The following is a 26,773-nucleotide window of genomic DNA, read 5'->3' on the forward strand; positions in this document are numbered from 1 at the left end:
CGTGGGATGTGACGGGCATCATTAGCTATAGCTAGCTCGTACAGCACTAGTATACTTACGTGTTGGGTGCCGGAGACACCAATCATGCGCCCAACGTTCTGATCCTACGGCGGGATCGATCGGACTCGTCAAGAACGCGCGTGCCGTCCACGCCTCATCTCGCCTGTTAAATCATTCCGCTTCTCTCTCTTCCTGCTTCATGAGAATCTGCCACGACAAACTGGATCTAAACCAGGTTTTTTTTTTGTTTTCTGGATGCATGGGAATCCAATCCAATCCACCATGAGACGCCATTTCAGGTTGCTCGGATGACGCAGCTGGCGGCTCGCTGGATGCGTGGACCCAAAGGTTGATATGTTGACGGTGATTTTTTAAAGGCGTTTTCATTCGGGTTTCTGTTAATTAACCGATTAACTCTTTTCTATTTTATAAATGAATCGGATCCTAAAAAACCGCGTTTCAAAGAAAAAAATGAGACGTCAGTTTTCAACGAGCTTCTTTCTTTCTGGCAACTCCGCGTGTCGTCTTTCGGAGAGCGAGTAGTACGACTGGTTGCCTTGCCACCAGAGTGCCCTGCTTCCCTTATCTTCCATGGGACGGAGAGGAGGATCCGATCCGAATCCCGTCCCATCATGGCTACGGCCCGAATCTGACGAGAGGGCATTGAATGCTTTGGCGAGAACCCTGAGCATACGCGCATATGTTTCCTTCCACGGGAAAAAACCATGCGATGCGATGCAAGCAGCAGAGACCGCTGCGGTGCCAGTCGGTCGCTCGCACGGACCACCGCACCACCATCTTTTTTTTCTTTTCTTTCTCCAGCCATGGCCAAAACAAGGAAGAGAACATACTGATATTGCACAACCCACAGGCGGTGCACCGGTATCTCCGCGGAAGACACAGGGAATATTCGAGATTCCACGCCTCGTTTTGACGGCGATGCTAGCTACCTGTACCTCATCCAACGTGGTGCTGCTGCGCCACGCAGGCATGTCGATCTCATCAAGAGCCGGAGAGAAAGTAAAAGCGGCACCCTGCCGGGCACTGGGCTGGGCACAGCCCACGGAGAGTGGTCACATCGCGCACACCGGCACCGCCCGGAGCAGCAGCAGCAGCGCAGCCATCATGCACACCGGCACCGCCCGGAGCAGCAGCAGCAGCCATCATGCATGGCGTCGCAGAGAGGCGCATCCGGCTCCGTGCGGCGTGATCAGGAGGAGAGGGGGCGGCAAAACGGTGGGAGGGAAGAAATGATTCGCGGGTGCATGCAGCCAACACCACCACCACTACTACTACTACTGGGAGGAAATGGAGAGGGACACAGCAGCGCCCATCATGCCATGGGGAATGCGGCAAGCCCTGCCACTGCCACGGCCCCAATACGGTGTGACGCATCATGCATGCACCGGCCCCTTGCCCCTGCTCGAGCAAAGGCGATGCGTGCATGCCAGATGCAGCCACCGCAGGCGCGGTGCAGCGCAGTGATGCAGCAGGTGCCACACCCACACATCCCCTCCCCCGTGAATAATTCGCTCCTGTCTGAGTCTGAGACACCGGGCGAGGGAGGGGGTGCTTGGTGCGTGCGTGGGGCCTGCCGGCGGACCGGGAGTAATGGGGTGACGACAGCCTGTGGCAATGGCATGGCCCCGCTACACTATGCAGTGCAGGAGAACTGCGTACGTATACTGTATGTGATAAAACAAATGTTCCTTGTTCGACGGATGAAGATCGACAAGCGAGCATATCCGAAAGCTCACGGTCGTTGTGACGAGAGATGGTATGGTATGGTGTCGTTCTTGTTGTGGACCCAAGCTCCGTGAAAAGGAAGCAGTCCTTTGCCCCGAGCAGGTACTAACATGCACACCAAAGTAAACCGTGGGGGAAGGCTCATACATACATACACCACGCACAAACTAGAGAAACAGGTCAGAGTTTCTTTTCTCTCTTTTTTTTCGACTAAAAGGTGAGAGCTACAAAGGAGCCCATCGTCAAAGCTGCCAAACATGTCGTGCCATATTCTGGACTAACTAAAAACGCATTAGTCTTGTTCAGACGCATGGATCAAGATGAATTGAAAAAAAAAAACGTGCGTATGCCCATCCTTGACTTGCATCGTCAACACGTCCAAGAGCGTCAAACAATTGGCACGCAAGGTCCAAGGACCCATGGCAGCTGCGAATATCATCAACATCATGGACAACTGGACCTCCCCTCCAACTGCATAAATACCTCGCCCTCGAAATGATTTGAGCGCAAGTAACCTCCCAATCGATTGCATATCTTGGCTTCAGAAGCAAGACGATTGCACCGGATACTCACACTACTTGCACAAGAGAGAGAGAGAGAGATCATCATGATGCGTGGGTGGTGCCTTTGGATCCGCTTACTGTGCTACCGTATTACAATGAGTAAAAGGCCAGAGGCAAAAAAGAACTGCATGGAGAAAGAAAGAAAGAAAGAAAGAAAGAAAGAGAAGCGTAGATCCTACTCCTACTACTTGACTATGCAGGATGTGGACTGGTGATCACAGCCTTGGTACACCACTAGCCCCGGCCTCCCGAGCTCCTCCTCCCGGAAACAGGCGCACCGCTGGCTCACCTGCCCCGTCAGAGCTATGTCGCCTGGCCTCCTCACTAACCTCGGGTACCCTGTCTCGCACCAAACCTGCACCAAAAGTAGCAACAAAACCTTAAGCCCAACCTTAAGAATTCCTCAGGTTAACGCTTAGTTAACCGAATGTGATGCGGTTATGTGAATGTTTTTTATGGCAAATTTGGTTCGACGTGAGGTTGGCAATTTCATGCCAACAAAATAAACCAAGCATGCTTGACAACTAAACTTTGCCATCCTCGGCAAACATAAAATCGCCATAAAAAAATGTTTGATTTGCCATGGTAAAAAATCTGACGTCGGATTTGTAGTGGAGTCCAATGTATTAATGTTATCCCACACTACTCCCTCCGTTTCAAAATAAGTGTCTCAAGCTTAGTACAATTTTATACTAGAGCTAGTACAAAGTTGAGACACTTATTTTGAGACGGAGGGAATACATCTTTTACAACCACACCCACATGCACGGCATGACAATTACTCATCCAAACTGTATCCCCTCCTTATTTAGCCGATGAGTCAAATCCTCCGTTTCAAAAAAACAAAATACATCTTTCACACCCTGTACTGCCGGTTATGTGGAAATGCTTCAGCCATAGTAATTTCCAATGAAATATCGAATCACATATCGAATTTATGGACCTAGCAAGCCCCAAGGAAAGATAAAGCTCCTAGGTTCCACATCTACATATACTAGTACTGATATCGAATTTATGGGCCTATCACTGGCAGCACCCCCAGGAAAGCCACAAGTCATAGGTTCCACATCTACAGAGAAGCAACGGCATACTAGGTTCATCAAATGTGCCTGGAATGCCCACTGCCAAGCACCCATCAAAGATATGGTCGCTACAGTAGGTCTAAGGCTCTCTCTAAGCAAGGACGAGAACAAGTGCAGGAAAAACATCAGTGGATAGTAGCCCCACATGCACTAGGTTTGTGAGCAGTGTCAACATGCTGCACAAAGTCACTGCTCATTCTCATCAATACAAGTAATCTCTTGTGCTATTTCATTTACTATATATTGCACATGACTCATTTTGGAGCCAGCTTGCTGAAACTCGGTCATTGTCAGGCCGAGCAATGGTTGTTACACTATGACCTGTGGCTATGGGGTCAGTATAAAAGCATCACTCGTGGCGAATCCATGAGCAACCGACTCGAAATGGGCGCCTGGAAGGTTTTACCCACAAGAGTCACAATAAGCCCTAAATCACTACTGCCCTACCAAGGTGCAATATGTTTGTGTGCACAACTGCCGGCACTTAGCAGTTAGCATGCTCCCGATAATGTAAATTCCATGAATTTCGGTTCGAACCAAATTATTCATTTTTTTTAGAAAAGGAGGAATACCTCCGGCCTCTGCATCAAAAAGATGCATGCGGCCCCTACCAAATTATTCATGAGCCATTTAAGAAAGATAAGTAAACTGAGAACAGCAGGGATAGAAATCAATTGAACGGGTTGCTTACTTCTCCACCCTCTGCCTGGCTCCATTTTGAATTACAGCTTGGTATTTTATCTTCCTCCCTCTTCTGCTTCTCAAGAAGTTGAGCACCTCTTTTTGCCTTCATCTCTACACCCTTCAGATATTTTGTAGGATTGCCCTCGCTATCGTAGTAGCGTCCAACAATTTTACCAGCAAATCTGCAATATATATTTAGGATATTACCAAGGATACATCATATACCAGGTAAGCTTTTATCAAATGATCCACAACAAAATAATAGATTTCACATTCCACAGGCATATAGGTACTAACATAAACAAAACAACATGAGTAACAGGTTTCAGAAAAAAATACAAATGTTCAAACATTGAACAGAATAGAGATCAGATGATTCTATGATGCTTTAGAATGGAAGGAAAATAACAACACATGCAGATGATACCATCTTAAATGAATTATTCATATCCAGCAAGCGGCAATACAGAATAAAAATTAACTTTGATCAACCAACAATGAAAAAAACTCACATGTATCTCTCAACGTAAAATTTCCTCCAGTCAACAATGCTATTTACCTGAAAGAAAGTGAAAACCCTATAACAGTAAACAATTCAGCAACAAGGAACGGAACACCTCTAAAATAAAATAAATATATTTGTTAGAATGTCTGTTATGTTCAGTACTTCAGTTAGTGTGCCGAGTTACCGGCCTTCATCAGTACTACTAAATAAAATATACACGCGACTAAGATTCTAACGACCTGCCGACCTTTTCATTCTTCACTCAGTGATTCAGTGTTGAAATAATTATTTTCTACACATTGGCACCTATGAGCTACTTCAATGCAATTACAAGTAAGAAGAAAGATCTAACTGTTAATAACATTAACATAAGAAACAGGTTTCAGTAACTGGTATTTTGAAATTTGAAGCAAAAGGCCCAACAACTCCATTATACACATTATAATTGAAGTTATGAATATTCTTAACCATCTACTTCTAACTATACTAATGCTAATCATTTTTCTCGTTGATCATCTAGCTCAAGATAAATTTTAGGGTCTACAAATATTATGAATAAATAATTAGTAGTGCATGCTTGACTATAGTTGTTCTCTAGCAACATGACTCTGACAAACTTAGCTCAGTAGCTCTACAGAGAAGTTGTAAGCTGTACAAGCATTATGAATACAATTAAATCATTGGTAAGGTATTCTTGTACCTCCATACTAGATAAACCGTGTAAAGAATCTGTCAGCCCATCACCTGTTGAATCACAGAAGGGATTATTCTATTGCAAGTTCATATGAACTTTGTAACTACGATGGTTTTCTTTCACAATGATTACCCCCAGTGACATTTCAAACAATATTAAAAAGGAACAGTGTGAAAGTGCATCCTATTTAGCAATTCGATATGGGTAGCTGAAATTTAGTTAGCTGACAAGAAAATAAATAAGGAAAAAAGGTCATTCCATGTTATCTACGACTGCAGCGATATCACCGTCACCTCGCTTCACTATATAGAGGCTGAATCAATTACACAATTTCATGATATTTTTTCTTGATCCACTACTCTTATGTGTTGATTCTCTACCAAACATTTCTACTAATTTTATGATTAATTAGCTACTGATCCAAGCCCTTCTATCCCAGCTTGGATCCAAATGTCATATCTCAAGGATGCTAATACATTAACCTGATATGCGATTTATTTTCCTCATTTTGTCCCCAACAGGCCACTCCTGGTTTAAAAAGTCAGGTAAACTTAACAACCTGGAGCAGCTTTCTAGGTAGTGGAGATAGAATGGTGTACTAGACAGTTAAGCCAAGCACGGTTTCTGAAGAGACAATACATATGTAAGATCCTTGATTTAACAATGGGGCTAATGCAGAAGTGCAGAACTAAATCTAATATCTAGTACTCCCTACGTCCCAAAATAAGTGTCGCTGCTTTAGTACAAAATTTGTACGAACTTGGTACAAATTTTGCGTCACTTATTTTGGGACGGAGTGAGTATATGATTAAAACATGGTTCCGCTCTCAGAGGCTAGAAATTCTCATCTTAATTGGAGAAAATATAAAGATCTACACACTTGTTTTGGTGAGTCCAGACTATCAATGATGCAGCTCAGTTGTGCTAACAAATCTATTTTTAAAAAAGCCAAGCTATGTAACATCAAACTTCACAGTTCCCCGAGAAATATGCTAGTTTGATCCTAATATCAAAGTACTTTTCACTGATATATTGCTCCATCATCATGACCCATATGTTTATTTTATACCCAATATACATAGGAGTATATGCTTTCTGTTGCTGTTTCCCCTGTCCCATATGTAGTTGGATGAACTATTGATGTTTAGCTAAGACTAACAAAAAAAAATCAAATAGATTGTATAGTATGATGCTTGCAGTAAAAGTCGATTATGTAAATTTGATAAATGTCAAGGAGACTCCAAAAGATAAAATGTACTCCCTCCAATCCAAAAAAGTGTTGTTGCTTTAGTTCAGCCTTAGTTTAAATTTGAACTAAAGCCACGACACTTCTTTTTGGATTGGAGGGAGTAGCTCAGTACAACCAGCATCAATTCATGATCACTAAACATATTTACCAAATGCAACGAACCAGCAGTAAGATGAATGATCTTTTACCTGTAAAATTTCCAGAAACAAAAGCTCGCGATGCGTCCCTGTTAGGAAATGTTGTTTCAATATCAGAATAAAGAATCAAGGAAAATGAGGTAAGCTCACTGAAATTTGTCAAAATTAAAAACTACTCCATCATAGACTGGGCTATGTTTCTGTCTGCCCCTGCCCCAGCACCAGAAGTTCAAATTACTATCAACTGGGCTAAGACTGCTCATACTCTTAGTGGAAAATGATTGACACTACAAATTTTAATAGTGCTTTGTGGTTCACTACAGGATCCAGCGACATGGTTAAAGTAGGACCTTCAAGTTTAAAATAAAAAAATTCTGAAATTGTACGTAAATTATTTGCATAGAGGTAAGGAAACTTGGCATGGAAACACATAGAACTACAAAACTAAAATCTTGTGTTTACGACAACAGAATTTGGAACACGGCAGAAGTATAAAATGGCAACCTGCCAGAAAAGTGATGATAGCCTCCTCCAGGGCCATAATGTGACCTTCCTTTTGTGACGTCAAACACGGAGCTGCATTACAAAAATAAAAAGGAAGCAAGATAAGCCCGCATATGCTCCATGAAGTTGGAACTAAGGGAAAACACCATACATACAGGTGAAGCAACACGCAAAGAAGGTCTATTTGAACTAAACAAACTCGGTGAAGGTCCCAGCTCCTATAGGATAGTAACATATGGAAGAGGAATATAGGCGGAGAAAGAAGTATGGATACCCCAAAATACCAAGCAATATGGGCAACCCCTCATCCGTTCCATTGTATATCGACAACTCATCCAGCGTCCACAACCTCTGCACATTGCAGCAGACACGAGAAGAGAAAAAATGTGTCACATCTTGAGTAAACTTTTTTGACCTCCCACCCTCAGAAAGTTATAGCTCGAAAATGGCTACGTTTCCTAGATCCAAAGTTAGAGGTCAAGGGAGCTCCAACCAGACGTCTACTACACATAATACCATTATCCACAATAAATAAGAGCTCATATAAGTTGCAGCCGTAACATAACACAGATGAGTCGCATCTAGCTCGAAGCTGTATTGATTCGCATGTAATTTCGTTTATAAATTATTACTGGTTGCAAGAGTGAACACAGCTCCTGTAGAATAGATTAGCAAGCGGAGCCCCGGCCCGGAGCTCAGACTCTACGAAGCGGGAAATTTGGGGGGAAACGAAGGAACAGAGGACGCACCGGCTTCCTGAGGCGGTAGAGCTGGAGGAGGACGGCGATTAGGGCGGTGAGCAGCGCGAGGCCCAGGAGGAGGCGGGCGCCGAGCGCCATGCTCGTGGCTGCGACCGAGAGATCCACCAGCCAGCACAGCACCGCCGCGAAGTGGAGCTGCCCTTGGACGCGACGCGACGGCGGGTGGAGCCGGCTTTGAGTGCGGATGGGAGACCGTCCCAGTGTTGGGAGTGGTGGCGGCGACGGCGGAGGCGCGGCGGCGACGGGGGCGGGAGTCCACTCCACGCCGCGAGTCTGCTGTGCCACGGGCAGATTCCTGACGGACCACTCGGCCGGTCTGTCGTGTCTGAAGGAAGACACAAAAACGGGCGTCCAAATCTTTGGAGAAACGAAATGAAGCACCAGCTCTGGATGGCAGGATTTTTTCTTGTTGGAATGGAGAATATTTCATGATCTGTCCCCATTTTAGGGTCTGTTTGTTTGGTTTCAAATAAGTCACCAACTTATAAGCTTATAAGTTGAAAAATGTAAAAAATGATTTATTTTGTCAAACAGACCTAACTTATAAGTCATCACAACTTATAAGTCACTAGCAAAAAAGCCCGTGCGTTGCAACGGAAGAAAAAATAACACATGCTCTGAACGTAATATATTTTCACATCTCATCACATTTGTGTTACCGACGATGGCCTCAATGCTCACACAACGAAAATGCGTTTGAATGTACAGTCACTCGGAATAAGATGAGAAATATGTTGTTTCTTTTCACGAGATTTTCCAAAGGTGTGTGCATGTGTGGTTAACGATGTTTTCTTTCATCTCAATTTAGTTTTAATTTAATAGATGTTTATTACAATTCGTATGGTCGCGATAAAGAGAGAGAGAAAAGAATCGTGCACTACAGATTAAGTTTGCACCAAAAATAATATTTAAGAAGTATTCAAGAGCTAAAAATAACATCCTATTTAGATTCTACAATTTTTTTCAATCAAATTTCATATATAACATGTTAAAATCGAAGTTACGGTTTAAAGATAAGAATAATTTTGTTTTAGATAAAATATGGATAGATTAACTGAAAAGTCAGGTTTTTTTTTGTTAAAATGAAAAAAACGTTTCGACTGACTTAAATAGGGAGGATGGGTTGATTACTTGAAACATCAGGGGGTTTTCTGAAAAATGCGAAAAAAACGGTTCGACTGTGACTAGAAGATGAACTGCGGGTTGATTATCTAAGTTAAGACACTTATTTGCACACCATACTTGATATCTCTAAAAATCCCGTGGCGGCAGCCTAGGGTTTATCTCCCCTGGCGGAAACGTCTAGGGTTCCCCGATTGTAATCCGACTACAACTTCCCTTCGGAGCGGGGGTAGGGCATCCATGTAGCCGCACCAGGTTAGGAGGTCGTATCTTGTGCTGGGATTGTTCTGTTGGTTATGGCGACTTCGGGCTCGAGATCATCGGCGAGCAGCACGATCATGGCGGACAAGGCGATTGGGGTGGATGATCTGATAGGAAAGTTAAACCTGCAAGAGAGAGAGGAGGACGATCTCAACTTTGATGAGGAATTTCCAAACGAGACCGGGGGAGCAGAGTTCATGGTGATCGCCAAAGTTCATACCGAGAAACCCTTCTCCAGGGGGGCGTTCTATGAGAGTATGCGCATGGCCTGGAGCTTGGCACAGGGTGCTACCTTCAGCGCGCTAGGAGCAAATCTCTTCTCGATCACGGTAAACTGCATGGGTGATTAGAAGAGGATTACGGAAGATGGACCTTGGCTCTTTAGGGACCATGGAGTTTTGATTGAACCATACGATGGCTTTACAAAATTTGACGAGGTGGCGTTGGATAAACTGGCAGCTTGGATCCAGATAGTTGATCTCCCTCCAATGTACACGAAGGAACGGGTGGTTTGATCACCGACCAGGAAAGTTGGGGAGGTGTCGAGCGTCATGCTAAACCCTAGGTGGGGTAATGGCAGGATCGTCAGGGTCCGAGTCAGGTTGGATGTGAATGAACCACTGATGATGTTTGTCTCTATAACCAAAAATCAGCGGAAAGTTTATTACTCTATCCTTTATGAGAAAATGCCGGTGTTTTGCTACGTATGTGGACATATGGGGCATACCTTCTTGAAGCATGGTAATGGGAAGCACGACAAAGATGCTATGGCCTGGGGTGACTGGATTCTTGCCCCCCGATCGGGAGGCCAATCTCAAGGACCTAGGCAGAATACCACGGTGGGAAGTAAGCTTAACCCTCAGGGTAAAGCTGAGAGTGGAAGGCCCTTGGTGAAGGAGTTACAGGATGACGCTAGTAGCCCCCACAAAGTTGGAGATGGAAACAAGTATGAAGGTGAGAAATCCCGCAAGAGATTAACATACGAGGAGCGACGCAGAACCTAATAATTCTAAGCTGCCTCTTCTCCTGGAGGCTGCGGTTGTGGGAACAGTACCAATGGAGGAATTGGAATCTAATCCTGCTGTAGATGAGGAGGAGGAGGACGATGTGTCTTCTCAAGACTCAAAGCGATCAAAAACGGGCTGCAATACTGTCATGGATGCTAGTCATCAGATATCGGCGAGCTCCGAGAAGGAGCTCGACCGGACGCAATGAAACTACTATGCTGGAACTGCCGCGGGGTGCGGAAGCCTGCGGCAGTACGTGCGCTTGTGGGGATCCACGGGCGAGTAAGACCAGATGTGCTTTTCTTGTCTGAGGCGCATCTGAATAAAGCGAAGGCAGGAAAACTGATGAGACGCCTGGGTTTTGATCATATGGCTGTCTCGGAGAGCGACGGATGAAGTGGTGGTTTAGTGATGCTATGGCATGATAACTGTGACAGCCCGATGCCGACGTTCCAGAAGATTCCCCTTCTATTCCGTTTTCGTCGTGTGGCTTATTTTATTTGTGGCATCATCATCGCATCATTCGCATCATCTCCATTGCATCGGCATCTCCGTTGCCGCCAGTTTTCAAACTTGCATCCGTTAGTAGTTGCCGGTCGTTGTCCGTTCTGAGTCCGACCGCACACGCACGCGCCCGCGGCATCGTCGAAACCCTGTTTTAAAAGTGTGTTGAAAACTTTCTCTGATCGAGGTGAAACTTGGCATGCGGTCGTAGTTAGTTGTAGCCAGGTCGCCTGTCGAATTTCGTCGCGATCGGAGTTCGTCTGGTACCCGAACGGTCGACCGTAGCGGCACCGTCTTCGGTTATTCATCGGACGTTTGTCGGTGTTTTAAAATCTGTTGTCGCGCCGCCCGTTCTCCCTCTCGTCTCCGGTAAACCACTCCACACGGCCTCGTAACCGTTCCCGCGTTCGGAATCGTTCGAATCCGACACCACGGTTGGATCCGGAACGCGATTCCGGTTAACCTAGCCCCCCCCTTTGACTATAAATAGACCCCCGTGCTTATTTTCAGACAGCACCCTCCTTTGCCTCAAAAAGCGTGCAAACCCTAGTCTCTACCGCACCCTCTCTCTCTCCCCGCAGCCTCCTCCCACCTCCTCCTCGCGCCGCCGGGTCCGCGAGCCCACGTGAGGCCCGCCGAGCCCATCCGGCCGCCACCCAATCTGCCCGAGCTCCCTCCCCATGGCGCTTGTGCCCGAGCCCCACCGCCTCGACCAGCGCCGTCCGGCGAGCCCCGGCCGCCGGAGTTGCCCGAACCAGGATGGAGCATGTCGCCGGGCCAGGGCCTCGCCGCGCCGGACCTCCCTGAACCCCCAGTCGCCGCCTCGCCTCCCCATCGGCTTGCCCCGACCTGCTGCTGCCCGTCCGCTTCGTCCCTGCCCGGATTCGTCGGCCGCCACCGAGATTGGAGCACCGCCGGCCAGATCTTGCTGCCCCGCAGTGGATCCGCCCTCTCCCGTCAGCTCGGCCTCCCCCCTGCAGCGGCTCCTTCCCTGCCGTGCCGTCGCCTGCCGCTAACCAGCGCTGCCGTAGCCTCCTGGTCGAGGGAACGAGGAGATGCCGATCGCAGCGCCTGCCTGCCCCCTCGTCCCGTGGGCCGGCCTGGCAGGCGAGGCCCACCTCCCGTCCGCACCAACCTCCAGGCCAGCGAGGCCCATCGTCCCCACGCGGCGCACCTGGCCCAGCTCCACCAGCCGGCCCAAGAGCCCCCCCCCCAAGGTGAGCCTCTATTCCCTCGCCCTGGGCGCTTCTTTGTTATACTGTGCCTCCTGTTAGGCCCGTTTTTAATTTAGGGATTTTTTCGGAATTATATTAATTCCAGAAAAATAGACGATATTAAAACGTCTGTATGTTTTAAACCGTATGTCGGATCGCGACATATTGTATATGTATCCCGTGTAGAATTTCACGTAGAATACGAATTTAAAACATGCATAAATGTTTGACGTCGTTTAGCGTGCCTAACGCCTAGTTTAGCATGTTGTCCCAATAGGTTCCGACCCGTAATTATTTTTTCGCGCAAGTCCGGATTGCTCGAATGCCGTAGGTTAAATGCCCATGTTTTAGGTACCACTGTTCCATGTATTTTAGAGTAGTCATCCGTTTTTTTGCGTATAGGTATTTGCCGCTAGATTATTTTCCGTGCTTAGGACGTTACCTCGCATTTACGTGTGACATTATATTTGTTGTGCAACCCCACATATTTTATATGTTTTCGGGGTAGAAAATCCATTGGATTTTTCTGTGCAATTAGTTTTAGCTTTTGAGGAAGTTAGTTCGCGTGATATTTTGCCATGTTGCCCTTTTGTTTAATTCGTAGGATTCATTTCGTGCTTCGTTTGAAGGAGTTGTCAACTAGAGAGTTGATCTTTGATGTTTAGTATAGCCCCTGGTATTTTTGGTTGCAACAGAAATGCATGTTTAGGTGTGGTTTGCTTGCTCTCAAGTTGCTAGAAATAGTGCTGATTTGGAGGAGCTGAAATATTTCTAAGTCTGGAATCTGTTATATTTTGTTGTTGTCTTGTCTTGCTTGTATCTTGTGATCTGTAGCTCTTTTGAGGTTGGTCCAATGGAGTTAGTTGTAGCCCTTATGTTTCTCTAGCATGCTGTGAATTTCCATGCCATTTGGAGTCTTGTAGCTTATGGTTTTTCTGCTATCAATATGGCTTCAGATCGAAAATTGCACTTTCATGAGGTGTAATTTTCACTAAATCTGAAATAGTGTGTGGGATGCCATTTTGTGTCTTCTTTCCCTAGTGATCCATGATGCCATGCTAGTTGTTGTTAGTTCTTTGTAGTAGTGCTTCTTGCCCTCTTTCGTGTCATGCCTTGCTTGAGTTTATTGGAGTTGAGTAGCTCGTAGTTGTGGGGTGTAGAAAATGCTATGTGGCTGATTTTGGCAGATTGTAGTGATTTCTTGTTTTGCTCGTATCTTTTGAACCGTAGCTCCGTTTTGATCGAGTCCTACTTGAAACGCGCTTAGAATCTCGTGTAGTATCTTTTTCTCTTGCTAGTTGTATGTTTTGAAGTGCTCGTAGCCGTCATTGCACACATATTGCATTCATGCCATCATATCTTGCGGTGTCCGTATCTTTTGAACCGTAGCTCCGTTGGAGATGTTCTTTATGTGTAAGTTGCTTGCCTTGACGCGTAGAATCACGTGAACCTATTTGTTTTGCTGTTTAACAACTAATTAAATGTGTTAGTTCAGATCTGGTCAGAATTGTAGATTAACATGTGAGGTCGTCTCGGAGGTGCTATATGTCATTTCCGACCTCATTTAAAATGCCTAGATAGCTAGATTAATTACGCTCCACCTCTTGCCATGTTTAACCACATTTAATATTGCCGTGTATCTAATTGGGATAAAACTAAATAATTAACGTGGAGTTTCGTTGATATGCAACTCGTTGCATATTGAACTTCATTTAAGGTGTAGTGTTTGTTTGTGTGAATTGTCATGCCGTGACTTACATGTTTTCAGCTGCTCATGCATCATTTGTGTTGTGCATGTGGTGAATTCCGTGTGTTGATTTGTCTTCCCGGTTTCCTTCGTCTCGATAGAGTCCGCAAGCGTGTCGGATGTGAGGACCCGTTAGACTACATCGGTTCGTCTGCTTCACGGAGGCATTCTTCTTCCAAGCGGGATCTCAGGCAAGATGACCATTTCCCCAGATACCATTACTATCATTGCCATGCTAGTTTTATCGCTTCTCTCGCTTATGTCTCGTTGCCTACCACATGTTAAATATCAGCCTCTCAACAATGCCCTGAAAACCTTCAACCTGTTCAACCTAGCAAACCACTGATTGGCTATGTTACTGCTTGCTTAACCCTGTGTTAGCGTTGCTAGTTGCAGGTGCAGTTGCTTCCATGTGAAAACATGGGTTCCTTGTTATATCACCATATTAAATGCTATTTAATTTAATGCACCTATATACTTGGTAAAAGGTGGAAGGCTCGGCCTTTCTAGCCTAGTGTTTTGTTCCACATTTGCCCCCTTAGTTTCGGTTACCGATGTTATGTTCCATAATTGAGCGCTCCTAACACGATCGGGGTTGTTATGGGGACCCCCTTGATAATTCGTTTTAGATAAAAGATGGTCTGGCAAGGCCCAACTTTGGTACTATATTTGCCTAATAACCTAATAATAATGCATAGGGACCCGCCGGCACCCGCGGACTAATTTAATCAACCCCCGGGCGAGTGCTCCTCATGAGTGTTGGTCCCACCTGAGCGATGTCCGGCGCCCCTCTGGTCACCCGGAGGTTTAGCGATCCCAATGTTGGAAATATGCCCTAGAGGCAATAATAAATTAGTTATTATTATATTTCTTAGTTCATGATAATCGTTTATTATCCATGCTATAATTGTATTGATTGGAAACACAATACTTGTGTGGATACATAGACAAAACACTGTCCCTAGTAAGCCTCTAGTTGACTAGCTCGTTGATCAAAGATGGTCAAGGTTTCCTGGTCATAGGCAAGTGTTGTCACTTGATAACAGGATCACATCATTAGGAGAATCATGTGATGGACTAGACCCAAACTAATAGACGCAGCATGTTGATCGTGTCATTTTGTTGCTACTGTTTTCTGCGTGTCAAGTATTTGTTCCTATGACCATGAGATCATATAACTCACGGACACCGGAGGAATGCTTTATGTGTATCAAACGTCGCAACGTAACTGGGTGACTATAAAGATGCTCTACAGGTATCTCCGAAGGTATTCGTTGAGTTAGTATAGATCGAGACTGGGATTTGTCACTCCGTGTGACGGAGAGGTATCTCGGGGCCCACTCGGTAATACAACATCACACACAAGCCTTGCAAGCAATGTAACTTAATGTAAGTTGCGGGATCTTGTATTACGGAACGAGTAAAGAGACTTGCCGGTAAACGAGATTGAAATAGGTATGCGGATACTAACGATCGAATCTCGGGCAAGTAACATACCGAAGGACAAAGGGAATGACATACGGGATTATATGAATCCTTGGCACTGAGGTTCAAACGATAAGATCTTCGTAGAATATGTAGGATCCAATATGGGCATCCAGGTCCCGCTATTGGATATTGACCGAGGAGTCTCTCGGGTCATGTCTACATAGTTCTCGAACCCGCAAGGTCTGCACACTTAAGGTTCGACGTTGTTTTATGCGTATTTGAGTTATATGGTTGGTTACCGAATGTTGTTCGGAGTCCCGGATGAGATCACGGACGTCACGAGGGTTTCCGGAATGGTCCGGAAACGAAGATTGATATATAGGATGACCTCATTTGGTTACCGGAAGGTTTTCGTGCATTACCGGAAAAGTTTCGGGCTCATCGGTAGTGTACCGGGAGTGCCGGGAGGGGTGCCGGGGACCATCGGGAGGGGTGTCACGCCCCAAGGGGTCTCATGGGCTATGGGAAGAGACAACCAGCCCCTAGTGGGCTGGAATAAGTTCCCACTAAGGCCCATAAGGTTTGAGAAGGAAAAAACACAAGGTGGAAAGAGTTTCCAAGTGGGAAGGTGGAATCCTACTCCAAGTAGGATTGGAGTAGGACTCCTCCACCTCCAATTTCGGCCAAACCTTTAGGTTTTGAGGCTGCCTCCTCCCCTCCCTCCCACCTATATATACGGAGGTTTTAGGGCTGATTTGAGACGACTTTTCCACGGCAGCCCGACCACATACCTCCACGGTTTTTCCTCTAGATCGCGTTTCTGCAGAGCTCGGGCGGAGCCCTGCTGAGACAAGGTCATCACCAACCTCCGGAGCGCCGTCACGCTGCCGGAGAACTCTTCTACCTCTCCGTCTCTCTTGCTGGATCAAGAAGGCCGAGATCATCGTCGAGCTGTACGTGTGCTGAACGCGGAGGTGCCGTCCGTTCGGTACTAGATCGTGGGACTGATCGCGGGATTGTTCGTGGGGCGGATCGAGGGACGTGAGGACGTTCCACTACATCAACCGCGTTCACTAACGCTTCTGCTGTATGATCTACAAGGGTACGTAGATCACTCATCCCCTCTCGTAGATGGACATCACCATGATAGGTCTTCGTGCGCGTAGGAAAATTTTTGTTTCCCATGCGACGTTCCCCAACAGTGGCATCATGAGCTAGGTTCATGCGTAGATGTCTTCTCGAGTAGAACACAAAAGTTTTTGTGGGCGGTGATGTGCGTTTTTCTGCCCTCCTTAGTCTTTTCTTGATTCCGCGGTATTGTTGGATTGAAGCGGCTTGGACCGACATTACTCGTACGCTTACGAGAGACTGGTTTCATCGCTACGAGTAACCCCGTTGCTCAAAGATGACTGGCAAGTGTCGGTTTCTCCAACTTTAGTTGAATCGGATTTGACCGAGGAGGTCCTTGGATGAGGTTAAATAGCAACTCATATATCTCCGTTGTGGTGTTTGCGTAAGTAAGATGCGATCCTACTAGATACCCATGGTCACCACGTAAAACATGCAACAACAAAATTAGAGGACGTCTAACTTGTTTTTGCAGGGTATGCTTGTGATGTGATATGGCCAACGATGTGATGTGATATATTGGATGTATGAGATGATCATGTTGTAATAGATAATATCGACTTGCACGTCGATGGTACGGCAACCGGCAGGAGCCATAGGGTTGTCTTTATAACTAACGTTTGTGCTTGCAGATGCGTTTACTATTTTGCTAGGACGTAGCTTTAGTAGTAATAGCATGAGTAGCACGACAATCCCGATGGCGACACGTTGATGGAGATCATGATGATGGAGATCATGGTGTGACGCCGGTGACAAGAAGATCGTGCCGGTGCTTTGGTGATGGAGATCAAGAAGCACGTGATGATGGCCATATCATGTCACTTATAAATTGCATGTGATGTTAATCCTTTTATGCACCTTATTTTGCTTAGAACGACGGTAGCATTATGAGGTGATCTCTCACTAAAATTTCAAGACAAAATTGTGTTCTCCCCGACTGTGCACCGTTGCTACAGTTCGTCGTTTCGAGACACCACGTGATGATCGGGTGTGATAGACTCAACGTTCACATACAACGGGTGCAAAACAGTTGCGCACGCGGAACACTCGGGTTAAGCTTGACGAGCCTAGCATGTGCAGACATGGCCTCGGAACACATGAGACCGAAAGGTCGAGCATGAATCGTATAGTTGATATGATTAGCATAGAGATGCTTACCACTGACACTATTCTCGACTCACGTGATGATCGGACTTGAGATAGTGGATTTGGATCATGTACCACTCAAATGACTAGAGAGATGTACTTTTTGAGTGGGAGTTCTTAAGTAATATGATTAATTGAACTAATTGTCATGAACATAGTCTAATGGTCTTTGCGAATTACGATGTAGCTTGCGCTATAGCTCTACTGTTTTATATGTTCCTAGAGAAAATTTAGTTGAAAGTTGATAGTAGCAAACTTTGCAGACTAAGTCTGTAAAACCGAGGATTGTCCGCGTTGCTGCACAGAAGGCTTATGTCCTTAATGCACCACTCGGTGTGCTGCACCTCGAGCGTCGTCTGTGGATGCTGTGAACATCCGACATACACGTTTCTGATGACTACACGATAGTTCAGTACAAAAATACTTAATGGCTTAGAAGCAAGGCGCCGAAAACGTTGTAAAACGTCACGGAACATAAGTGATGTTCTAAAGAGATGAAATTGTGATTTCATGCTTGTGCCCTTGTTAAGAGGTACGAGACCTCCGACAAGATTCTTTGTCCACAAAGCACAGGAGAAAAGGCTCAATCGTTGAGCATGTGCTCAGATTGTCTGAGTACGACAATCGCTTGAATCAAGTGGGAGTTAATCTTCCAGATGAGATAGTGATAGTTCTCCAAAGTCACTGCCACCAAGCTGTGAGAGCTTCGTGATGAACTATAACATATCAAGGATACATACAATGATCCTTGAGCGATTCGCGATGTTTGACACTGCGAAAGTAGAAATCAAGAAGGAGCATCAATAGTTGATGGTTTGTAAAACCACTAAGTTTCAAGAAAGGCAAGGGCTAGAAGGGATACTTCGTGAAACGACAAAACAGTTGCTGCACTAATGAAGAGACCCAAGATTAAACCCAAACCCGAGACTAAGTGCTTCTGTAATGAGGGGAACAATCACTGAGGCGGAGCAACTCAAGATACTTGGTAGATAAGAAGGCTGGCAAAAGTCGAAAGAAGTGTATCTGATATACATGATGTTGATGTGTACTTTACTAGTACTCCTAGTAGCACGAGGGTATTGGATACCGGTTCGGTTGCTAAGTGATTAGTGACGCGAAATGAAAGCTACGGCATAAACGGAGACTAGCTAAAGGCGAGGTGACGATACGTGTTGGAAGTGTTTCCAAGATTGATATGATCAAACGTCGCACGCTCCCTCTACCATCGGGATTGGTGTTAAACCTAAATAATTGTTATTTGGTGCTTGCGTTAAGCATGAACATGATTGGATCATGTTTATTGCAATACGATTATTCATTTAAAGAGAATAATGGTTACTCTATTTTCTTGAATAATCACCTTCAATGGTTTATTGAATCTCGATCATAGTGTTACACATGTTCATGATATTGGTGCCAAAAGATACGAGTTGATGATGATAGTACCACTTACTTGTGGCACTTCCGCTTGAGTCATGTTAGTATAAATTGCATGAAGAGGCTCCATGCTGATGGATCTTTGTACTCACCTGATTTCGAATCACTAGTGACATGCGAATCATACCACATGAGCAAGGCCTTGTTTTCATTGAGATGAAATAAGATAGTAACTTTTTGGAAGTGATACATTTTGATGTATGCAGTCCAATGGGTGCTGAGGCACGCAGTGGATATCATTATGTTCTTACTTCACTGACGATTTGAGTAGATACATGAGTATTTACTTAATGAATCACAAGTCTAAAATGTTGAAAAGTTCAATTCCGTTTCAGAGTGAAGTTCGTCGTAACAAGAGGATAAACTGTCTACGATATGATCATGGAAATGAATATCTGAGTTACGAGTTTTAGTACACAGTTAAGACAATGTGGAAATTGTTTCGCAGTTCATGCCACCTGGAACATCATAGTGTGATGATGTGTCTGAACGTCATAGCCACGCACTATTTGGTATGGTGCATACTATGATGTCTCTTATCGAATTACCACTATCATTTATGAGTTATGCATTAGAGACAACCGCACTCACTTTAAATAGGGCACCGTGTATTTCCGTTGAGATGACACAGTATAGACTGAGGTTTAGAGAAATCTAAACTATCGTTTCTTGAAAGTTTGGGGTTTCGACACTTCTGTGAAAAAGTTTCAGTCTGATAAGCTCGAACCCAAAGCGGATAAATGCATCTTCATAGGATATCCAAAACAGTTGGGTACATCTCCTATCTCAGATCCGAAAGCAAAGTGTTGTTTCTAGAAATGGATCCTTTCTCGAGGAAAGGTTTCTCTCGAAAGAATTGAGTGGGAGGGTAGTAGAACTTGATGAGGTTATTGAACCATCACTTCAACCAGTGTGTAGCAGGGCGCAGGAAGTTGTTCATGTGGCGCCTACACCAATTGAAGTGGAAGCTGATGATGATGATCATTGAGCTTCGAATCAAGTTACTACAAACCTCGTAGGTCGACAAGGTCGCGTACTGCTGCAGAGTAGTACGGTAACCCTGTCTTGGAGGTCATGTTGTTGAGCAACAGTGAACCTACGAGTTATGGAGAAAGCGATGGTGGGCCCAGATTCCGACAAATGGCTGGAAGCCATGAAATTCGAGATAGGATCCATGTGTGAAAACAAAGTGTAGACTTTGGTAGAACTACTTGATGGTCATAGGACTATTGAGTAAAAATGGATCTTTAAAAGAAGACAGACGATGATGGTGATAAGTCACTATTAAGAAAAGCTCGACTTGTCGCGAAGATGTTTTCGATAAGATCAAACAGTTGACTATGATGAGACTTTCTCACTCGTAGCGATGCTAAAAGTCTGTTAGAATTATGTTAGTTGTTGATGCATTATTTATGAAATATTGCACGTAGGATGTCAAAACATTGTTTTCTCGACGGTTTCCTTGAGCAAACATTGTATGTGATACAACCAGAAGGTTTTGTCGATCCTAAAGATACTAGCAAGTATGCAAGCTCCAGTGATCCTTCAATGGACTGGTGCAAGCATCTCGGAGTTGGAATATACACTTTGATGAGATGATCAAAGATTTTGGGTTTGTACAAGGTTTATGAGAAACTTGTATTTCCAAAGAAGTGAGTGGGAGCACTATAGAATTTCTGATAAGTATATGTGGTTGACATATTTTGGATCAGAAGTAATGTAGAATTTCTGTAAAGCATACAAGGTTGTTTGAAAGGAGTTTTCAAAGGAATACCTGGATTGCGCTACTTGAACGTTGAGCATCAAAGATCTATGGAGATAGATCAAAAGCGCTTAATGAAAGTTTCAATAAGATGCATGCCTTGACAAGTTTTGAAAGAGTTCAAAATAGATCAGCAAAGAAGGAGTTCTTGGTTGCGTTGTAAGGTGTGAATTTGAGTAAGACTCAAAACCCGACCCCGGCAGAATAAAGAGAATAGACGAAGGTCGTCTTCTATGCCTTAGCCGTAGAATCTAAAGTATGCCATGCTGTGTACCACACCTGATGCGTGCCTTGACTCAAAGTATGTTGAGAGGTACAGAGAGTGATCCATGATTGAATCACTAGCAGCGGTCAAAATTTATCCTTAGTAACTAATGGACTAAGGAATTTTTCTCGATTATGGAGGTGGTTAAAGAGTTCGTCGTAAAGGGTTACATCGATGCAAGCTTTGACACTAATCCGAAAAACTATGAGTAGTGAAACGGATTCGTATAGTAGAGTAGATATTTGGAGCATTTCCGAATAGCACGTAGTAGCAGCATCTATAAGATGACATAAATATTTGTAAAGAACGCACGGATCTGAAAGTTTCAGAACCGTTGACTAAAACCTCTCTCACGAGCAAGACGTGATCAGACCCCATAACTATATGGGTGTTGGATTCGTTGGAATCACATGGTGATGTGAACTAGATTATTGACTCTAGTGCAAGTGGGAGACTGTTGGAAATATGCCCTAGAGGCAATAATAAATTAGTTATTATTATATTTCTTAGTTCATGATAATCGTTTATTATCCATGCTATAATTGTATTGATTGGAAACACAATACTTGTGTGGATACATAGACAAAACACTGTCCCTAGTAAGCCTCTAGTTGACTAGCTCGTTGATCAAAGATGGTCAAGGTTTCCTGGCCATAGGCAAGTGTTGTCACTTGATAACGGGATCACATCATTAGGAGAATCATGTGATGGACTAGACCCAAACTAATAGACGTAGCATGTTGATCGTGTCATTTTGTTGCTATTGTTTTCTGCGTGTCAAGTATTTGTTCCTATGACCATGAGATCATATAACTCACGGACACCGGAGGAATGCTTTATGTGTATCAAACGTCGCAACGTAACTGGGTGACTATAAAGATACTCTATAGGTATCTCCGAAGGTATTCGTTGAGTTAGTATAGATCGAGACTGGGATTTGTCACTCCGTGTGACGGAGAGGTATCTCGGGGCCCACTCGGTAATACAACATCACACACAAGCCTTGCAAGCAATGTAACTTAATGTAAGTTGCGGGATCTTGTATTACGGAACGAGTAAAGAGACTTGCCGGTAAACGAGATTGAAATAGGTATGCGGATACTAACGATCGAATCTCGGACAAGTAACATACCGAAGGACAAAGGGAATGACATACGGGATTATATGAATCCTTGGCACTGAGGTTCAAACGATAAGATCTTCGTAGAATATGTAGGATCCAATATGGGCATCCAGGTCCCGCTATTGGATATTGACCGAGGAGTCTCTCGGGTCATGTCTACATAGTTCTCGAACCCGCAGGGTCTGCACACTTAAGGTTCGACGTTGTTTTATGCGTATTTGAGTTATATGGTTGGTTACCGAATGTTGTTCGGAGTCCCGGATGAGATCACGAACGTCACGAGGGTTTCCGGAATGGTCCGGAAACGAAGATTGATATATAGATGACCTCATTTGGTTACCGGAAGGTTTTCGTGCATTACCGGAAAAGTTTCGGGCTCATCGGTAGTGTACCGGGAGTGCCGGGAGGGGTGCCGGGGACCATCGGGAGGGGTGTCACGCCCCAAGGGGTCTCATGGGCTATGGGAAGAGATAAACCAGCCCCTAGTGGGCTGGAATAAGTTCCCACTAAGGCCCATAAGGTTTGAGAAGGAAAAAACACAAGGTGGAAAGAGTTTCCAAGTGGGAAGGTGGAATCCTACTCCAAGTAGGATTGGAGTAGGACTCCTCCACCTCCAATTTCGGCCAAACCTTTAGGTTTTGAGGCTGCCTCCTCCCCTCCCTCCCACCTATATATACGGAGGTTTTAGGGCTGATTTGAGACGACTTTTCCACGGCAGCCCGACCACATACCTCCACGGTTTTTCCTCTAGATCGCGTTTCTGCAGAGCTCGGGCGGAGCCCTGCTGAGACAAGGTCATCACCAACCTCCGGAGCGCCGTCACGCCGCCGGAGAACTCTTCTACCTCTCCGTCTCTCTTGCTGGATCAAGAAGGCCGAGATCATCGTCGAGCTGTACGTGTGCGGAACGCGGAGGTGCCGTCCGTTCGGTACTAGATCGTGGGACTGATCGCGGGATTGTTCGTGGGGCGGATCGAGGGACGTGAGGACGTTCCACTACATCAACCGCGTTCACTAACGCTTCTGCTGTATGATCTACAAGGGTACGTAGATCACTCATCCCCTCTCGTAGATGGACATCACCATGATAGGTCTTCGTGCGCGTAGGAAATTTTTTGTTTCCCATGCGACGTTCCCCAACACCCGACGTCTAGCTCATCCGTCGTGTCGTGAGAACGAGATACGCGGCTCCTATCGGGATCGTCGACACGTCGGGCGGCCTTGCTGGATTAGTTTTACCTTTGACGAAATATCTTGTGCATCGGGATTCCGGTGATGCTTTGGGTAATCTCAGAGTTGAGGTTTTCCACTAAGGAGTCCGACGAGATCGTGAGCTTCGTGATCGAGGATTTCTATGCGGCTTGTGGTAATTTATGATGGACTAGTTGGAGCACCCCTGCAGGGTTAAATCTTTTCGGAAAGTCGTGCTCGCGATTATGTGGCAACGTGGAAGCTTTGTTTAACACTGGTTCTAGATAACTTGAAGTTAACTTAATTAAAACTTGCCAACTGTGTGCGTAACCGTGACTGTATCTTTCGTGAGTTCCTTCTCCGATCGAGGACACGGTGGGGTTATGTCTGACGTAAGTAGGTGTTCAGGATCATTCTTTTGATCATGAGTAGTTCACGTCCGTTATGCGTAGATCTTCCCCCTCTTATTTCTGGTACTCGTAAGTGTAGCCACCTCATATATGCTTAGCCGCTGCTGCAACCTCACCACTTAACCATACCTCACCCATTAAGCTTTGCTAGTGTTGATACCTTCGGAAATGAGATTGCTGAGTCCCCTGTGGCTCACAGATTACTACAACACCCGTTGCAGGTATAGGTAAAGGTTACTTGACGCGAGCGCGTTGATTGTTCATTTGGAGTTGCTCCTTCTTCTTCTTCATCGATCTAGGATGGGTTCCAGGCCGGCAGCCTGGGATAGCAAGGATGAACGTCGTTCTTCTTTTGTTGTTTGTTTTCGTCCGTAGTCGGACCCTGCTCTTACTCTCGATGTTTATGTATTGTACTGTTGTGACTCTTATGTAGCATGTGGCGAGTGTAAGCCAACTCTATATATATATCTCTTGTTTTCAGTACATGTACTTGTAACGATATCCATTCTTGCGACACGACGAGATGCGCTTCTATCCCTGACGAGGCCTTCGTGCCAAATTGAGGATAGGGTCGCATCTTGGGTGTCACAATAACTTGGGAGTCACGTCGATGGAGATTCATTCAAACTTCATCGACATTCGAATCAATGAGCATACCCCCGATGGATGGCGCTTCACGGGTCTGTATGGTGAACCTAGTGGAGAAAGAAAACACCTCACCTGGGACTATTTAAGGCAGCTACATGCGATGATAAGTCTCCCCTGGCTCATAGCGGGTGATTTCAATGAAATTTTGCACAACTATGAGAAGGAAGGGGGTGCCTCACGACCGATTCGATGCCTACGGGGCTTCAGCGATGCATTGACCGATTGCGGCTTGGATGATCTAGGTTATGTGGGTGATATCTTCACATGGCACCGGGGAAATATTCGTGAGCGTCTGGATCGAGCAGTGAGCAATGTGCGATGGGCAGATATGTTCCCGGACTATGGGGTGTTAAATGAGGATTATGACAAATCGGATCATCGTCCTATTCTCATTAATACGGAATATAGCACGATATTACAGCAGAGGAAAAGACCTGGTACTCGGAAGTTTGAGGCTCGATGGCTAGCATAGGAAAGTGTGGAAAACATTGTCCAGGAGGCATGGAATAAGAGGAAGGACGAAGGCCTACGTCCCTTGGCTGACATAGTTGCTGGGGTGCACGTTGATCTTCATAAATGGGATAAAGAAACACTGAAGGGACCGAGGGCGAAGCTACGGAAGTTGCAAGCTGAGCTTAATACTGTACTGTCGGGACCGTTAACTGACGGGGCTATAGTTCACCAGCAAAAAATCCATATTGAGATCGAGGAGATGGAAGTTGCAAGCTGAGCTTAATACTATACTGTCGGGACCGTTAACTGACGAGGCTATAGTTCACCAGCAAAAAATCCATATTGAGATCGAGGAGATGCTCGAGAAAGAGGAGCTCTATTGGATGCAAAGGGGTAGACCGATTGGCTTGCAAAAGGGGATCAGAACACGGGTTTATTTCACCGAGCAGCTAACGGTAGGAAGAAACACAACTCGATCATGGAAATCAGAGGGTCTAATGGCGACTGGGTGGAGGACCTTGATGACATACATGAGCACATCTCGGCGTATTTTTCCACTCTCTTTACGTCTGAGTTACAGGGGGATGATGGCAACCTAATCCAGAAAGTAGTTCCAAGGGTAACTGCAGAGATGAACACTGATCTGAATAAACCCTACACCAGAGACGAAGTGAAGAAAGCCATGTACAGCATTGGCGATTTCAAAGCCCCGGGACCTGATGTACTCCATGTTGTTTTCTATAAGAGATTCTGGCACATCATAGGAGAGGACTTGGTGGATGAGGTGTTGCAGGCTATACACAACAAGAAAATCCCGAGTGGATGGAACAACACTACGATAGTCCTTATACCCAAGGTGGAAAACCCTGAATTTGTAACACAATTGAGACCTATAAGTCTTTGCAATGTCTTATACAAGGTGATATCCAAAGTTCTAGCAGGGAGACTGAAACTGGTTCTGTCTGATATCATCTCCCCTAATCAGAGCGCCTTTGTTCTTGGACGGCTCATTACTGATAACTTCCTTGTGGCCTTCGAATCCTACCATGCAATCAAGAGGAAGAACTCTGGGTACGGAACATGTGCGGTCAAACTGGATATGCACAAGGCATATGATCGGGTAGAGTGGGCCTTTCTCGAGAAGATGATGATCAAACTAGGGTTCAAAGCCGACTGGGTGGCCCTCATCATGGAATGCATCTCCTCAGTGCAATACCTAGTTCGTATTAATAATGAGTTCTCGGAATCTTTCGCTCCAACGAGGGGCCTTCGGCAAGGTGATCCACTGTCATCCTACTTGTTCCTCATTTGTGCAGAAGGTTTGTCTAGCCTGCTTGCTTTTGAGAAGACGACAGGTAACATTACTGGGGTAAAAGTGTGTCGAGATGCTCCCTCAATATCCCACCTCCTTTTTGCTGACGATTCTCTTATCTTGATGCGTGCGGACCAAGCAAATGCAGCATCTCTCCAGAAAGTTCTAGATGAATATTGCATGGCCTCGGGCCAGCTAGTCAGTGAGGCCAAATCTGCAATGTTCTTCAGTCCATGCACACCCGTCCAAGCTAGAGTAGAGATCTGCACCACCCTTAATATTATGGCCGAAGCCCTCTCGGAAAAATATCTAGGACTGCCGCCAATTGTCGGAGTGGACCGTTCTGATTGCTTCCAACACCTAGTTGAAAGAATTTTGAGCAGAATTAGAGGATGGAAAGAAAATCTTCTCTCGGTGGGGGGAAGAGAAATACTGCTTAAAGCTGTAATACAAGCTATTCCTTCATATGCAATGTCTGTTTTCAAACTGCCGAAGGAGATATGTAATGAGATTACATCGGCAATGCCAAAATACTGGTGGGGTGATGACGAGCAGAAGAAACACATGCACTGGCTTGCATGATGGAAGATGTGCGTGCCGAAAGAGAAGGGAGGCATGGGATTCAGGGACATCCATTGCTTTAACCTAGCTCTCCTAGCAAAACAGTCTTGGAGACTCGTAAGTTACCCGG

General features: G+C 45.3%; 1 protein-coding gene across 1 annotated transcript; it reads right to left on the minus strand.

Moving 5' to 3' along the window:
* Window positions 1-2,338: 2,338 nt before the first annotated feature.
* On the minus strand, window positions 2,339-8,249 carry LOC123449387 (membrane-associated progesterone-binding protein 4). The gene is made up of 8 exons (XM_045126596.1): window positions 7,914-8,249; window positions 7,439-7,515; window positions 7,165-7,236; window positions 6,712-6,749; window positions 5,281-5,324; window positions 4,588-4,634; window positions 4,083-4,257; window positions 2,339-2,664 (listed from the first exon to the last, which is right to left on the minus strand). Exons 1-8 carry the CDS (start codon window positions 8,001-8,003, stop codon window positions 2,494-2,496), a joined length of 714 nt encoding a protein of 237 aa, XP_044982531.1. The 5' UTR covers window positions 8,004-8,249; the 3' UTR covers window positions 2,339-2,493.
* Window positions 8,250-26,773: the final 18,524 nt, after the last annotated feature.

This window comes from Hordeum vulgare, chromosome 4H (genome assembly GCF_904849725.1).
Source record: "Hordeum vulgare subsp. vulgare chromosome 4H, MorexV3_pseudomolecules_assembly, whole genome shotgun sequence".
NCBI lineage: Eukaryota > Viridiplantae > Streptophyta > Magnoliopsida > Poales > Poaceae > Hordeum > Hordeum vulgare.